This window comes from Seriola dumerili, unplaced genomic scaffold (genome assembly GCF_002260705.1).
Source record: "Seriola dumerili isolate Sdu_G_001 unplaced genomic scaffold, Sdu_1.0 BDQW01000025.1, whole genome shotgun sequence".
Lineage (NCBI taxonomy): Eukaryota > Metazoa > Chordata > Actinopteri > Carangiformes > Carangidae > Seriola > Seriola dumerili.
This window is the reverse complement of record NW_019174280.1, coordinates 20,942,942-20,959,747: the sequence shown is the minus strand read 5'-3', so window position 1 is coordinate 20,959,747 and position 16,806 is coordinate 20,942,942. Positions and strand designations below refer to the sequence as shown.

Genomic DNA, 16,806 nt, shown 5'->3' with positions numbered 1-16,806 from the left:
AAGTGAACAATTTTGCTGTTGCTGTAACTCTGTAATTGGATGCTCTTACCTTTTTTGCTGTGTATTTGTCTTCTTTTTTTTTTTAAGTTTAACTTTTTTTTGCTGCTGCTTCTCTGAAACAAACACTGGCTTTTCAACTCCAAAGGTTGTTCTATAAAAGAATATGAACAAAATCATGCCTTTCTCACAGACTGCTCAACTTTATTGAGAAAAAAAAAAAAAAAAAAAATCTGGTATCCTGGTTGAATGCGCAGGTCGAGATCATTGAAGATAAAATATGAAAAACGGAATATGTTTACAAATAGGTGTCATGTCATGTATGATTGATTTTTGCCATGTAAAAATCACTTGGTTCAATTCGACTGGTTCTTGGTGTTGTGTAAAGAGACAAAGAATGAGTTTCCTCACCTTGTCTTTAATCCAACTTTCGGGATGGGTTAGCATTATATGAATACAAGTGCACCTCCGATATTTGCCTTAGAACGTGCAGAGGCCATAGTTCACATTCAAGTGAAGTGAGTGTATACAGGGGCCTGGGCCCCCATCCCCAAGTCACCAGTGCGGACTTTCTCACACTTATCTACCTGTGAAATCCTTCATACCTCTCATAACTGGTCAATGACTGTATCAGCAAACTGCATCAGGTGTTTTTTCTACATGCTTTTTACACAGATTATATGGATTATTGTATTAGTCGATTTTGGTGCATCATTTTTAATGTAATAGCTCTTAAGCTTGTAGTTCAAGTTGTTGTTTTTTTCTTTCATTTTTCTAGATGACTGTTTTGTGTTAATATTGTCAATTTGAAATAGCTGTTATTTGCTTATTCTCTACTAAGAGTTCTTACCTTTATAATTTTTAAATGCTACATGACCCTAATTAATTAAAATGACTTCAATAACCATTGTAAATACAGTATTGTGCAAACCCAATTTTCATTAATTTCAATTGCTAGTGTTATCTAAACAACTTTTTTGTCTAGACACCATTTCTCTTTATGAAATAAAGAAACATGCATATCACATTTTGTGTTTTGTGAAGGTTTTTTTTCAAAAACATGATAAAATGTTGGTCAGTTCCATTTATTGAATATATAAGAAATACTGAATTAATTAAAAATGAATTTATAATTTACCTACCCAGCAGAGATGAGATATCTTGCTGTGGACAAAGTTTTGCAGAGGTACAGAGGTGGCTGAGATCGCCATGTTCATGCTTCATTGAAGTGACTATAAACAACACACTGGTTAGACAAGACAGTTCAGTCCTGCTGAAGAGGAAAAAGGGTTTAATAGAAAAAAAAACAACAACAGGACAACAGAAATATTTGCAACAACATCTTAAGTTTGTCAGATATATTCATAAACAATATTAGGCTACTCTGTCAAAACGAAACTTTGAATTTGAAGATCCCTTTTTTCTGCAGCTCTTTCTGTATGATAAACCATAAACACTGGTTTTTGTGGTTGCCAATTCCACAATCTTTAATTACAATCTTCTGTCAAATATATTTACTCTTGGTCTCATTTTATGAGCAGTCACATGTGCTTTGAGCCAAATGTAATTTTGAATCATATTTGATTTGTGGTCTCAAAAAAAAAAACAAAAAAAACACAATTCAACCCTAAACCGCAAATAAAACTTTCAAACTGTCAGTATAAAAGATGCTGGAGATATCATTGGTACAGAACCTGAAGCAAATTATTAAGCATCTTTTGTCTGTGGAATGACGTGTTGACATATTTAACCGAAGCTTTTGTTCATGCACAATACATACTGTATAAACTGTGAAAACATAAAGTTGCAGTTGAGAGACAGGATGAGATTTGCTTTGCGATCAGGATCCTTCAGTCGCATTATGACTTATGTCTCTGGCTTGGTCCCAAAACAGTCATCTTCAGTTTACTTTTTCATGATTGAAGACAGCTCCAGAATCATACTCTGAAAGAAAGAAAGGTGGTTATTATTCAAGTCACAGACACAAACACATTCCTCTCACCAGCAGCATCGGACCTCCTGTGGTTTAAACTTGTCACCCTGATGCACCGATGTAAGAAGCAAACACCAAGGTATGTCAGTACACCGTGACATCACTGGTGGGTGTGGTTACAGGTGCAATGGAGCACAATGCTGACCACATCCAACCACACCCACCAGAGAGCAGTCAAGGGTGAAACAGACCTACAAGTGTCAACAAGAGAGGGGAGTGAATATAGAAGATTTAAAATGACTAAATGGAAACAAATCAGTACAATACACATTGTTATATGTAATTCATTTTAAGTATGCATTTACTGTGTCATAATTACATGAAAAACATAATTATTCAGCTTTTTGCATTCAATTTAATACATGCAACATTAAAATCACAATAAAGAAAAGGAAGTGAAGAGATACACATTTATGTTTTATTAAAAGTGTTCATAAGAAGATATATTGGGGTTTTAAGAACCAAAAAACATGAACACATGGACATCTACCTTTTTTTTTTTTTTTTTTTTTTAAATGGGACCTTTAATAGTAAATACAAAGTGCTGTTACTAGTTTTCATAAGGAGATATAAGGGAGCTTTTTCTCTTTTGGAGATGGAGATGTGTTGTCCAAAACGGAGAGCAATCAACTGTCCAATCAGCCTGGGGTCAGAGCTTACTGTCACTGAAACACGCCGATGGCAGCCATACATATAACAATGTGTACTTGTGTTGACTTTATGTCTTTGTTTTAATTTGCTTGTTTTTTGGCATTTTAAATCTTCCACAGTGAAAACTGTTTTTGTTTAGTAAAATTACATTTAAATTGACTCCACATCTTCACTGAGATATTCATCTAAACTCATCAGATAGCCATGCAGTGACATTTGTTGCTTTAGGATAGGGTGCAAGATAAAAACATGTTCTTACCATGGACATCCTCCTCCCACCGGCTGGAGGCGGCGGGGTCATCACTGGACTCTCTCCCTGGTTGAGGTGCTGGGCCTCGGTGTCTGTTCCACTCTGAGAGTCGGCACTGTCAAAAGGAGTGGCCAGCTTTCCCTCTGACATTCCTCTGGACATAAAACTGCACTTTCTGGCTGTGGGGTAGTGGTCGCTCTCGGGAGAATCACTCATGTCACTGAGCTCCTTACAAATACTGACTCTGCTCTGCTTCCTCTGCGGGTTCTTCAGGGCTGCTGGGATCTCCATGTGGCCGGCCATCAGCGTGGGTCGAGGTCCCGTGTACTGCGGTTGGCCTGAGCCATGAGGTCCGTTTGACTCATCGCTGCTGCATGAGGGTTTCCTGCTCTCCAGAGTGTAGCGTCGGTCCACAGCCCCCAGCTGCTGCAGACCCTGGATGTCAGCGTGGCTCTGTGCAGGCTGCTGATTGGAACTATTGGACTGCCCCTGATTCTGAGGGGCCATCGGGGGCAAATTCAAAGGCGGAGTTTCCCCTTGATTATCAGGCACAATAGAGCAGGTCATATGTGTGAGCTGCATCAACCTCTGTGGTGAGGAGTTGGTGAGCACGCAAACCTGCTGCACCATGGAGTTTTTCTTTGACCTGTACACACTGTCATCGTCTCCATATTTGTATCCGTACAAGCTTTGTTTGATCTTCTTCACCCCCAGGTGGAAAATCTCCAGGAGGTTGAGAAATAAAGAAACTCCAGCGATCACCAGCATGAAGATCATGAAGATGTTCTTCTCTGTTGGTCGTGACACAAAACAGTCCACACTGTTGGGGCAAGGTAACCTCTCACATTTGTAGAGAGGAGAAAGCCTGATGCCGTACAGAGCACACTGACCTATAATGAAACCCACCTCCACCACAGATCTAGTCAAGATATGGAAAACATATGTACGCAGCAAGGAGCCTCTGAGGGGAGCCTTCCTTACTTTCTTCTGTTCATCTAGTTTCCTGAGCTCTCGCTCAATTCTTTTATGGTCCTCCTGGATGGGGTCTGTCCCCTCCAGCTCGGCTTTCAGACAGGCTTTTTTCTTGTGCCTCTCTTTCTCAAGGGTCCTCAGACGGTATAAGGCATGACCCATGTAGACCAGAGACGGAGAGGACACGAAGATGATCTGAAGGACCCAGTAGCGGATGAGGGAGATGGGGAAGGCCTGGTCGTAGCAGACGTTCTTGCAGCCCGGTTGCTCCGTGTTGCAAACAAACTCGCTCTGCTCATCATCCCAGACGTCCTCGGCTGCAACACCGAGCACAAGCATCCGGAAAATGAAGAGGATGGTGAGCCAGATCTTCCCCACAATGGTGGAATGGATGTGGACCTCTTCTAAGATACTCCCTAATAAGTTCCAATCCCCCATCTTCTGTCACATTATTAGAATAATTATCTGTGGGTGAATAAAAAAAAATAAAAAAAAACGATAAATTTGTACATCTTTTATCAAATGTTAAAAGTTAAAATGCAATAAAGATGTTTTACTTACATTTGTCAGGGTCCTTGTCTCATGTGCTTTAGTGTGAAGCCATTATAAAAAGAGCAGATTTATTAGTGGGACAATGGGGCTCAACTGTCATCCCCTGAAGACAGACGAGACCCCACTGTGCAGTGTAGCTGACACTATTTCACTGCTGTGGCAAAGTAGGGCTCCAGTTTGAAGTGATTGATCCACCACATGACCCTATAATGCCCTGAGGTTGGTTTCACCCTGCAACTTTTAACAGGACACAACACTGGAAATAGCACAAACTGAAATGTCAATATGCAGCCATGGACAATGTTTTCATTTTTGCTTTATTGTTTATAATGTATATGATATGACCAAAGATATGTGGACACCACTGACCTTGTACCTTGTTCTGGGTTTTGGGTTGTTTTGTGGTTGGTTTGCTTTTCAACCTTGTGGTTTCCCTCATTTGCAATGAAGATCATCATTTTGAATTGTCCAGGCGTAGTGAGCATGTCGATCTAGGAGAGTGTGTTGTAGATAATTCCATGTGTTTGATGTGCAAAAACTAAAAGGAAGAGAAAGGTTTTAAATGTTAATATTTATGTGTGAATTTAATACACACACAGCAGTGGTATGATAGCAGCTGTAAGAACATAAACTCTGATAAACTTGCCTGAATTTACAGCTCATCCTTGGGAAAACTCCCTGGTGGGAATCACCTGTTGGGAAAGAATACTAAGAGATGTCTGTTTGACAGATCAATTAGACATACAGTGCATTTAGAAAGTACCCAGTCACTTTTTATAGGTTATTTTGCAATCTTACAATGAAATCGTTTAATTCATTCATCAGTGAACAATGCCAGTAAGCCAGCTGCTAATATTAATGCTAATGCTAATTGAGGGGGACGCGGCTAGCTTGCCCACCTGTCCAGCACAGACCTGCTGTAAAACACCCGGCTACACTGCGCTCGGGGATGAAAGAGGAAATGCAGTCCCGACATAAGTTTTCAAAATAAGTTTCAAAAACACCGAGCAAGAGACAGAGAGAAGCCATCACTAACGGCTGAGCTAAAGTAACTAGCAGATGAATAGCGTGCCTACCCGTAACCAACCAGATCAGTGACGAACGGAAAGCTAACCGGCTAGCTAATATTACAAACAACCTTAAGACGGGAAATACAAATGCTCACGACTCAGACCCATGGCAAACTGTTAACTAGCGTGTTGTTTACATAAAAGTTTAACAGGCGGACTGGAAGTGTGATTTAAACTAAGCTGTTTTTTAAGATGATGTAGGCTGCAGTTAACATCGCTTCCCTTGCACCGGGAGAAAAGAAAACATTAAACCAAAATGGTTTCCCGCGCGGAACGCAACTTAAAACTACGGTGTCCCACAGCGGCCAAACAACACCAAAGCCGGGATTCACCTGGAAATAAACATCGCAACTGTGACACTCAGTGGCTTATTTAGGCCACTGCCCTACACATGTATGTATACATGTATGTACAGTATATGTAACGTATTCAGTTTTGGCCAAACCGCTTCTCTGGTTTTCGGAGTCCAACAACCCGCAACCAGGCCTGAAGCACAGGACATATGCTCGACGGCCATTACGGTTCTGGCGGTGGGCCTGAACGGCGTTTGTTAATTTCCTTCTATTTGCCCCACGCCAGCCCTTCCCTTAGATGCAGGATGGAATCAGATTACATAACACGCTGTTTAATTAAAAGATACATTTACACACAGAGTGAACCAGCATGAAGTCCACAAACAGCAGCAAAAATCAATCAACTGCAGCTGTAAGTGAAGCTAAACTGCAAGTATAAGTCCAACAGCAGCTCTGCACGAAGTTGAAGTTACTAATAAATAATAATCACAACGTTCATAAACATACAGTTCATTAATTTGAAAGCAATTTTGACTAAATGAAAGGCTCATATGTCACATTTGTTTTGTATTTGTATCAGTTTGTATTTGATTGTGTCAAACTTCAGTGTCTGTGACAGTGAAAGTGTGTCCTCACTACATCACAATTTTATACTTTTAATATACTTTTATATACATTTACTTTTGATATTATTAATACATTATGGTGTTAATACTTATATACTTTTAATAAAGTAGAAATTTGAAACCAGGACTTTTATTTGTTATGGTTTATTTCACATTGCACTATTAGTACTTTTACTTGAGGATCTACTTCTTCTGAAGTAAAATGGTCAGATATTAGAACTAGGTAAAAACTACTAGCTTTAATTTATATTTAGAATGACTTCAATTTTCCTGCCTGACATGTAATCAATAACTCATCTGTGGTTATGTGTGAATAACAATGAGTAGTATATTTAGTCAGATGGTGAAGTATGAGAAGTTCATCCAAAAATTTGGCACAATAAATTCTTGCACCATCTGTGTTTGCTCCGCTTTATGCCACTGTCTGGTCTGCTGGTTATAAACGGGGCCCCAGGGCAATGGCCTCAATTTCCATACTTTGTGGCCCACTTCATCAATATTTGTGTCATGGTGAATGCGGATCGTCTTCCACTGCTACCAGCTGCTGTAGATGTTTTATTTCCCCAAGTTAGCAAAATTAATTTGCACAATTTCCAAATTCAAAAAAGGTAATAAAAGCAGACACCAGAATAAATAAATAAAACTTTATTTTCAATAAAGAATTATGTACAATATTAACAATATTGCATTCCATGCTGTTTATGAGCAATAGGGTGAGTCAAACAAAATGCTGTTTAAAAGTTTTAATTCGTATTAACAGAGACAAATGTACCGTCCTCTACATGTATTTGGACATGTAATCATTTTAACCATTAAACATTTCAAGCACCGCCCGCAAACCCCCCCCCCCTACAATACTACCATTAAAATAACATCCAAAATATCCGAGGCTAATGATAAATGGCCCAAACTCTCAGTCCTATAGGTCAAGGTCTCGGTGAAGTCTCAGATTGGCTCCAGTGCTTGTCCGCCAATTTTAGGGAATAAAAATGTCACCTGATTTAGAAAACATCGAGTATACTTGCACTGAAACCAATAACTATCCCAGTTTTTCCTATTTTGAGAAAACCGGACATTGAGGACTAGATGTAACATTAACTTGAGGTCTAGCTGAGATGAACATTTTTGCGATATGTCAGGAGACGGGAGTCGTATGTTTCTGTGAGGACCAGACATCAGCATATATGCAGAACTGATTAGTGAAGTAGTGGTTGCAGTGTGGATTACTAAAAACCAAAAGTGCATCAAGAACAATAACACTGATGTTGACTGTATTTATAGTGAGTGGATGTTTAATCCTTTATATATTTATCGTGTCAGTTGTGCGTCATCCTTTGAATTCTTTTCAGACAGAATTAACAGGTTCAGCTCATCATCCAGAACAAAACTCTCTCCACAGTCAGTCACTGGATTTCCAACCTTCCTTTGAAAAATAATGCTTGGCTGATACTGCTGTCCTTGTTGAAGACCATCAGGTCTTGCTGGACACAGCAATCGATGTGCGGATCCATGTGACCCAACCCGATCGTCCGCAGCCGCCCCTGCGTTCACACCTTCCTTCGCTACGTCACACGAACAGCAGCCAACATACCTGTGTCGGAGCTACAGGAGGTGTATGGAAACGCTCTGATACAAGAACTATTTGCATGAAACGAAGCACAACAGTGCGAGGGATCAGGTGTCCATCTTCTCCTGCTTCTTAAAAAGCTTCATGAGCTGGTAAAATCTGTGAGCAATCTGAGGAGAGGGAGGAAACAGTTATTGGATGTTCCTTCATCGCAGCCTGTGTCTGTTGCATATCATAGTGCAACAAAAAAAAACTAGAGACAAACTTACCTGCCCTGATGGTTTATTGAGTTTTTCCGACAAGGCAGAGAACGTCTCACGTGAAGCGCCTTTTGTCTTGAGCTCAACCAGAATGGCTCGATCTTCATCTCTGCAAGAAGAATAAAAGGCAATGAGCGGTGATCCTCCTCATCACAACATCTTCACATGTAACCACATTCTTACAGTGCCTCCTACACAAATATTAAAGAACAGTCCCATGTGTTTGAATATTGTGGCCCAAAATAAACTCCACAAAGGGAGAGCAGTCTGTGGAAACAACCGCAGCATTTGTGCACCAACGCTTGTGGATTTAAAGCACCAATCGCAAGAGCCACCAGACAGCGATGATTCCCCCTGCCATTTCAGTGGCGAGTTAGCCCGTCCAGCTCACTTGCCCTGTCCCAAATGTTGCTGTGTAGCCATTATTCAATGAAAACAGAGCCACAGCAGCAGCTTTTCATTTACACGCTGGATGCTCCAACGTACGCAGGAACCTGGCAGCTGTAGACGAGGTTCGCTGTATAAAGGGCGCTCTTTTTCTTTTTTCTTTTATGACAGTTGAAGACGAGTAAAACAGCAAAAGCAAAAGTTATATTTGGTCTGCAAGAGTCAGAGTTTCTATCTTAGTATTCTTTTAATGCAGAGAAAAATGCAAAATTGTGAAATTTGAAAAATTTTTGCTCAAATATTATGGAGGACTGTAGAAGATCACGAGATACTGCAAATAATGTGGGGACTCGCTTAAGATGTAATCATTCTTTCACTCACAAATTTCTGTGTGTGTGTGTGTGTGTGTGTGTGTGTGTGTGTGGGGGGGGGGTGTAGTAGTACAATACAGAATCAGCTACTGACCTTGTCCATGCCATCACCACCTCGCCTTTCTTCCTCACAACATTCTTGGCGGAGAGACTGTTGGGGGACAGCGGCTCTGAGGGGGATTTGGACTCGTTATCCGTCTCCTCTTGCTTGGAGTCAGACTCCCTCTCCTCTGTGATCTCCACCTCCTTTCTGGGCCGCTTTGCTTTCAATTTATCCTGATGCTTCTTCCTTTTTCTACCTTTGTCAGAATCCCTCCGGTCTTTCTCTGGCGTGCTGCCCGTGTCCTCTGCGATGGTGAGACTTCTGTCGGACTCCGACACCTCCGTCCCTTCTCTCTGCGAGTCTGACGGTGAAGCTCGGCTCCTTTGATTCGCTTCACAGATTTCAGTAGGACGATGAGGACTATTATCTGACACCGCAGGTTTAGAGGGACTCATCCTTTTCCGAGCTTTGGAGGGATTTTTTTGAGTTTGCGCGCCGTCTTCTTCGCGGCGTGTTTGACTTGCGTTCTCATCAGCGGTGACACCTTCTCCAGTGGTTGCCTGGAGATGATCAGAGCTTTGAGCACCACTGTGCAAACTGTTCTCTGAAGGAGGAATTAAAGGAAGAGACTCTGGCAGTTTCTGCGACTCCTGAGAAAAGCAGTAATTTGAGGTGCTCTGTTGAGCCGACTTATCTTCTTTGTTGTGGCACGAATCTTTAGTTAGTGTTAAGCCTTCATCTTGGGTGAGACAGCTCCCTGATCCAGTGGCAGCCTGACAGATCCCGGAGCTTTCAGCAAAGTTCGACAGACTGCTCTCTGATGGTACGGCACATGAAGCGGTGCTTCTGTTCTGTGGCTCATTTGACAAAATAGCTTTTGCTCGACTTCCTGGAGTTGCGACGTCCTCTTCTCCGTGTGGCTGATCCTCCTCTGTTAGTGTTTGACTCAAGCTCTCATCAGCAAGGAGCGTGCTGTTTGTGCTTGTGGCCGTCTGGCGAATCTTCACGATGAAGTGATCGTTGGACTTTTCCATCACCAGCGCCTGCATGGGCAAGTCTGGCTTGAAAGTGAAAGACGTGGCGAGCGCCACCGAGCCCACGCTGCTGCTGGAGCCGCAGCTGGAGTTGTCCGTGTCGAGGGCGAGGTGTATGTCCTGCTCCGTGGCGTCCTCCCCGTCCATCAGAGCATCCTCGCTTATGTGTGCGCTGATGACGCTGTCCGGGGTGGACATGATGTGCATGCTTGACATGCTCGACGGCTGCAGGAAGCTGAGGTGGCTGTCGGACTTCAGGGGTGACGGGATGGTGAGGGAGACCGCCAGATCTTCGGTAAGAATGGAGTAAGACCGTTGTGCAGCCAAGCCAGACGGCAGCATCGCTCTGCTCTCTGACGGCACTTCCAACAAGCAACTTTCATCAAATAAAGCCGGGTTCAGCGGGATCGGATCTTTTGATCGCGGGGACGACATCTTGCGAGGTGAAATGCTGGACCACGTGGCGATAAGTTTGGAGGGTGTGTTAAATTTGGTCGGGGAAAGCAGTTTAGATGGAGAGCTGAATTTAGGCGGAGTGGTGATGCTGATGAGTCTCTCTCCGTCCTTCCTCGGAGTACCGAGCGACCAGGTCGCGCTGTCTGCCGTCATGCCGCTGGTTTCTAATAAGTCTGATCCTTGGAGGAGACATTTGAAGATTTCTCCCATTTGAGAGTCCCGCACCAGGTTGAAGGTTAAACTGGAGGCTTGCTGCTCTGTGAGGAGCTCGAAGTCGGTTTTGTCGAGCAAAGAGCCGCTTTGAGAGACAACCAAAGAGGTCATGCTGTTTTTCTCTGGAGTTGAGGAGATGTTTTTAGGAGGAAGGAAGTCAATTACAGTTTGTGTATTTAGGCAGTCTGTTGGATGCGAGTTTTTTTCCACGTGTGTGATCCTGATATCTTTGCCTCTGCTTCCGAGCCCCGTTTTGTACGGCACCACAGCGCAAGGCTTGACTTGATTCAGGCTGGCTGCAGCAGACTGCGCTTCCTTCTGCTGAAGCTGTGGATTCTTTACAGAGGGCTGTCTGGATACGCTCTCACTCCCGCTGGGCCTCTTCTCCTCGGCCTGAGCTCTCGCTGGTTTGCAAAGGCTCTTGAGTGTCGTGTGAATGTCCTTGAACAGATAGTCCACTTGGACATCCACAAAGTCCCACAACTTTTGCTTCAGATCCACCGCTTGCTGCTCAAAGATGCGCTTCACTATACCGTTGTTCGATACTTTGCTGAACACGGATGCGACGAGTTTCTTCAGCTTGGACTTCAGCTCCTCTGCCTGACCGCATATTTGACCGAAGTGGGCGCCGTCCACAAACTCTAAAAAAGACTCCTGGAAATTCTCCATCATGCCGTAGAAGCTCTTCCTGGGAAACGTTTTATGAAGCTTCATGTACTTTTTTCGGATCTCTGTGCGAACCAGCTTGAACGTCTCCATTATTTCCTCTATGTTGGAAAAAGACGCTTTGGTTGCTGCAGGGCAAACGGTTTTAAAACGACTCTTCGGGCTTCGTGTTGATGAACCTGGCGATTCACTAGCTTCCTTCACAGCAACACACCTGTCTTCAGATTTCCTCTTGAGCACAGACTGAGGACTTGGTTTATTTCTGACTGCCCGTGTTAACTTCGCCCTCTTGTTTGCAGGAACAGGGGATCCTGCAGCCGCCTCATCGCTTTCGCTTAAAATTTCCCCTTCCTCCAGTTCAGTGTCAGAGAGACGCGGGTGCAGGTCGGATACCTTGTCCGCCATGTTTTGCGTGTCATGGTTTGCAGGAGAACCTGGATATTTGTTCTCTTTGTTTACATCCAACTTCTTTGAGTTGACATCGACGGCTGTGCTCGAGAAATCTGCAGAGGAAAATGAGAGAGAAAAGACATTTTTAAAGACTTACATGTTCTAGGAATTATGGCCTAGCATCTCATAATCATGGAAAATCAATCTTTTTATTACAAGATCTGTCTTGTAAATCTGCATCTTGTATTTATGAGATCTGTAATTCATGAATTAGAAAGAGAAAAGGAAATGAGATTAACACTCGCTGCCTTTCTAAATGACAGACCATGACAGAACTATGATGACAGAACCTGCAAATGTAATTTGCATTTATTACCTCCTTGGTTTGAAGCACTGGAATAAAACTGATGTCAGTTATGTTAAAGAGTTGCATTACCAGTAATATGTCAACGATGCACACACAAAGTCAAAGTCAAAGAATAACCATCCTAATTTGCCTGCCTGAGAAATAATAATGAAGCTGTGATTACAAGTTAACAGGCCCAAAACAATCCACTCTAATCTGTGTGAATGTAAAACTTGACACGACATTATCATCAGGCTTACATTACCTTTCTGAAGGCTCTTGACATGACCCGGCTTGGCGTGAAGATGGAGATGGCTTCTCTTGGCGATCCGTATCGGGCTCCTCAGGGGGCTTATGGCGTCAGGGATTCTCTTGAGATTGCTCAGCGTGCGCATCATGGAGTCCTCGTCGTGAAGTAACGGCACCGAACTGGAAGGCTCCGCGTTATTCTCGTGACTCTTCCCAGGACTGAAGCTCTTTTTTGGCGTGAACGTGAGGTCACTGTACTTTTCCGGCGGCGGCGTCTCCTCTGTCGTGCTGCTGACTTTGGACACACCGATGCAGCCGCTGGAGGAGCTCGGCTCAGCTGTGATGCTACTGCTGTCGCTGGCCTCTTCGTTTGTCTGCGTTAAAACGTAAATAGCCTCGGGTAAACTCAGCCCTTCCTGAGGAAGTGATTCCAGGCTTATTGTGCTGGATACAGCATCCGTATCTTTAGGACTACCTTGCTTCTGGCAAGCATCTTTCTTATGAAGGGGGCTGACTGAAGCAGGAGGATGCAGACCTTTCTGACAGTCCTGTGGTAAAGTACTGGGAGAACTTTTGGGAACATCGTCAGCTACTGGATTTTCCTTCGAGGGCGAAGCAGTTGCACCTCCTTTAACTGAATCCACGGGGAAGCTTTTCTGTACTGAGGTTTTCAGAGGCTCCACCTTTGACTCAAGCACAACGGGGTCGGGGATAACAGTTTGCTCGGTATTATTTCCCGGGTTCACCTTTGGTAAAGACTTGCTCGTGTGTTGTTTGGAAACGTCAGTGACGCCGTCTGTCGCTTCCTGTGGAACAGATTTACCTACCTCCCTGTCTGAGGCAAGATTGGTTGAAATGTCCTCTTCTGCTGCTTTTAGAGAAACACTCTCTGGTGATTTTGGTGCGAGATGCACAGTTGTCTGAATTGGCTGGATTTGTGCTGAGGTAGTTTGGACTGTGCTGTCTTCGAGCTGTTCGCCAGCTGCAGCTTCACTAAGGTCATTCTTGTCCTCTTCCTGGACGTCTTTTGCATCATCACACCTCTTGTGTGTCCTTTCACAGCCTGAATCTTTGGGGATATCTGAAGACTGCTCTGCAACATCTTTGAACCCTGCTTCCAGTTCACTGCTGTCTACTTCGTCAACGACACACATGTCTTCGACACACAAAGATTGCAGACTCTCATTCTCCGGTCTGTTTTCTACTGCCTCGTCCGCTGGAGTGAGGTCGTCCTGGGTGGCATCGAAGGGTAACGTCGGCTTCTTAATTGGTGAAAGGGTTAGATTCAATGTTTCCATGAAACAGAGTTTCCTGTTTGGACTATTTTCCTCCACAGAGCTTTTCACAGTGATATGTGGTTCTTTAGATGATCTTTTTAAGGCCTCGTGTGTCTTTTCCTGTCTTTCCTTACTGCGGACATCCACTTTGCCTTGGTCCGATTCTTTTAATCTCCGCTTCTCGCGTTCTCTGCTTGTGCTCCTGTTGTGTTTTCGGCTGATTTCGTCTTCCCGTCTCTCTTCCTTCCTTTGATGATCCTTTGAAAGTCGCTCTCCTTCCCTCTCTTTGGAGGAATCAGCGTGGCGCTCGGCATGTTGATTTGAAGAGGACTTTTTCCGGTCCTTTGAGTCTGAACTTCTGCTATGCCTGTCACTCGTCCTGATTCTTTTATGATCCCGGCTGTGGACTTCTTTAGAGCTGCGAGAGTCACTCTGTACAGACTCTGGTGTGGCCAGTTTAGCTTTGTCTTGTCGACTTCTCCCTTTCGTGTCATCAGAGGAAGCTGCACTGTGTGAGGAGTTTGGTGGAGGGCTTTTAGTCCTGTCTGATCTACGGTGCCCCTCATCATTTAGGTAGTTCCTGCTTTTACCGGACCTGGAGTCATGCTTTCGTCCTGCGTCTTTGTCCACTTTATGAGACCCGCTTTTCTCAGCGGCATGAAAGTCCTTGTTGGGATATGAACCATTTCTAGGTCGCCTATCTATTGAATCAGACAGCTTATGACTTTGATATTTTTCCTCTCTGTGCTTGGACTTGTGTTTGTCTGAATCGCTCTGCTGGGTCGATGAGTTGCTGCTGAATTTACTGAGAGAGTGCTCAGTCTGTTTGTCACAGTTTGCTCTTGAAGAGCTTTTTGAATGACTGTGAGAAGATGCTTTAGAGGCTTTTGTCTCAATGCAGGAGCCAGCGGGGTGATTGGTCGAACTGTTACTTTCTGTCCTTGAAGGATGAGGAGGACCCCTTGAAGGCTGGATCTCCCTGGGAGATGAAGTCAGTGGACGTGGAGGAGGCGGAGCACTGGATGGGGGAGGAAGAGGAGGAGGAGGAGGAGGTGGAAGACTGGAGGGCGGTGGAGGAGGTGGCCTGCTGCTGGAGGTGCCTGTTGAGGTCCAACTGGAGGAGGTCTGGTCCCGCAGATTATTGTGAGACTGATGATGATGGCGACCTTTCTCTGACCTGCGGAAGACAAAGTTTTAAGAACTGATTTAGGCTTGAACGTATTTTACAATTACATTAACCTACAGACCAACATGTCATTGTAAAACAGAAAGTTATAGTGAGTCGCCAATTATTTATTATTTATTTAAAAAAAACATACCATTGATTCAACCTCTGAATCTCAGCATCTTTTCTTGTCACTTCCTGTCTGGCTGTTCGTAGAAGTGCAGAGATGTTCTTCTTGAGACGGCAGTTCTCAGTGTTTAACCCTGTGTTCTAGAGAGAGAACGAGAGAGAGACAGAGAGAGACAGAGAGAGACAGAAAAACCACGTTAGTGCTGGTGAATTTTTAGTTGAAGTGGATTTTGACATTGATCTTTACTGGAATGCCCAGGTTTCTACTCCAGGGTCCATGGGTGACTAATACCTCCCAACTGTCTGTCAGTAAAAACGTGTATCTGTTTTTGTCTCGAAATAAGTTTTTGCTTGTGGCCAGTCTACATAACAGATAGTGTACGACTATTAAAATTAGTAGTTAGTTAAAAAGTATACAATAATCTATTCTTCATATAAATCTTAATACTTTTCAGCAGCTAAGAAATAAGGAAAACAAAACAAACCTGCATCTCCACCTGCTCCAGTCTCCTGCGCAGCTCTTTGATTTGGTTTTGAGCTGCTTGGAATCTGGACTTCAACTGTAAACACACAAAAAGAAAAGTCTGTATTTATTATCGGGTTACTGACTTAATCCTGTAGCAACTAACAACCGACAACAACCTATTCACAGCTCAGATATCACAGCTACGCATTGTCCAGCCTGCAAAAACCCCGGGTGGCAAAAAGGCTTCAGAGCAAAGCAAAAAAACAAAACAAGTGTATTGATCTCTGCACACCAACAGCAACAAACACAGGTTTATCTCAGGCCTCTGCTTCAGTAAGAAAGGTCTAGTATGACAGAGAGAAAGGAAGCACGGAGCACACAGCCACTCACCTCAGTGTACGACGTCTCCCTGCTCTGCTGTTCCTCTGTGACAATTTCTTCATAGAGATCCATCGAGTCTTTCAGCTCAGAAGCACTTGGAGGCAACTTCTCTGTGATGAACCAAAATAAGACAAGAAATAAGATTGTCAGTCAGCCTCAATGATGAACAAATTCATTTGTCATGGACTGTCTCTGTCTAACTGTGCTAATATTGAAACTATCTCATGGAGGATTTTTACCTGCATTGCTGCTAAAACCATCATCCAGGCCATCGTAGATATCCACAGAATCTTCATGACCATCAGGTACCAACACTGTGGATATCATACATGTGTTACAATATAAATGCATGTCATCAGTTATAATAAACCCTTCTTCCACATAAGTCCTGACTTAAAATGTCCAAAATCACTCCGACATTCATACCCACATGCTATGGATGCTATATTTTTGTTACATTAAGGAAGTTTTCTAAGGTGCTGTATAGCACATTGATTTTTACCCTTTGAATTGAGACACAAAAATGAAATTGCATGAATGCATGCAAGTAAATATAGTGCAATAAGTAGCAAAGGATAAAGGATATTTTGGATAATCACTTTGTGCCTAAGAACTTAAGTGACACCATTCCTCCTGAAGCCACTGGTAGAAACATCTACAGTACACATTATATGGCATGATAGCCTTAATACAAGCCAGAATTCCTCATAATGCGCAAATACTACTATGTAAATCTAAATGTAGCATATAATAGACTTATACTTACGACCAGAAGCATCATTGGTGTCAGTGTCCTCCATTGTTCCAAATATCTCTGCGCCTCAGTTTCTTGAGGAGGACCTGATAACAATGCAAAGAAAAAAAAAAATGCTAATGCCAAGTCTACAAAACAGAACAAAAGAACAAAGTTTATACAAGCTAATCAAAAACACAGACAATTAGAGTTGGGCAATATGACCTTGGTTATATATGTAAGTTTTGCATCAACGTAATGAAGCACTT

At 43.1% G+C, this 16,806-nt stretch overlaps 2 protein-coding genes across 2 annotated transcripts; both read right to left on the bottom strand.

Annotated features, from left to right (window-relative positions):
• Positions 1 to 1,655: 1,655 nt before the first annotated feature.
• gja10 (gap junction protein alpha 10) lies at positions 1,656 to 4,301 on the bottom strand. Its single transcript, XM_022767005.1, has 2 exons — positions 2,901 to 4,301; positions 1,656 to 1,941 (listed from the first exon to the last, which is right to left on the bottom strand). Exons 1-2 carry the CDS (start codon positions 4,299 to 4,301, stop codon positions 1,903 to 1,905), a joined length of 1,440 nt encoding a protein of 479 aa, XP_022622726.1. The 3' UTR covers positions 1,656 to 1,902.
• Positions 4,302 to 7,106: 2,805 nt separating this feature from the next.
• Positions 7,107 to 16,082, bottom strand: casp8ap2 (caspase 8 associated protein 2). The gene is made up of 8 exons (XM_022766202.1): positions 16,044 to 16,082; positions 15,814 to 15,914; positions 15,443 to 15,517; positions 14,983 to 15,098; positions 12,403 to 14,840; positions 9,084 to 11,904; positions 8,241 to 8,340; positions 7,107 to 8,141 (listed from the first exon to the last, which is right to left on the bottom strand). Exons 2-8 carry the CDS (start codon positions 15,874 to 15,876, stop codon positions 8,079 to 8,081), a joined length of 5,676 nt encoding a protein of 1,891 aa, XP_022621923.1. The 5' UTR covers positions 15,877 to 15,914; positions 16,044 to 16,082; the 3' UTR covers positions 7,107 to 8,078.
• Between the last annotated feature and the right edge of the window lie 724 nt (positions 16,083 to 16,806).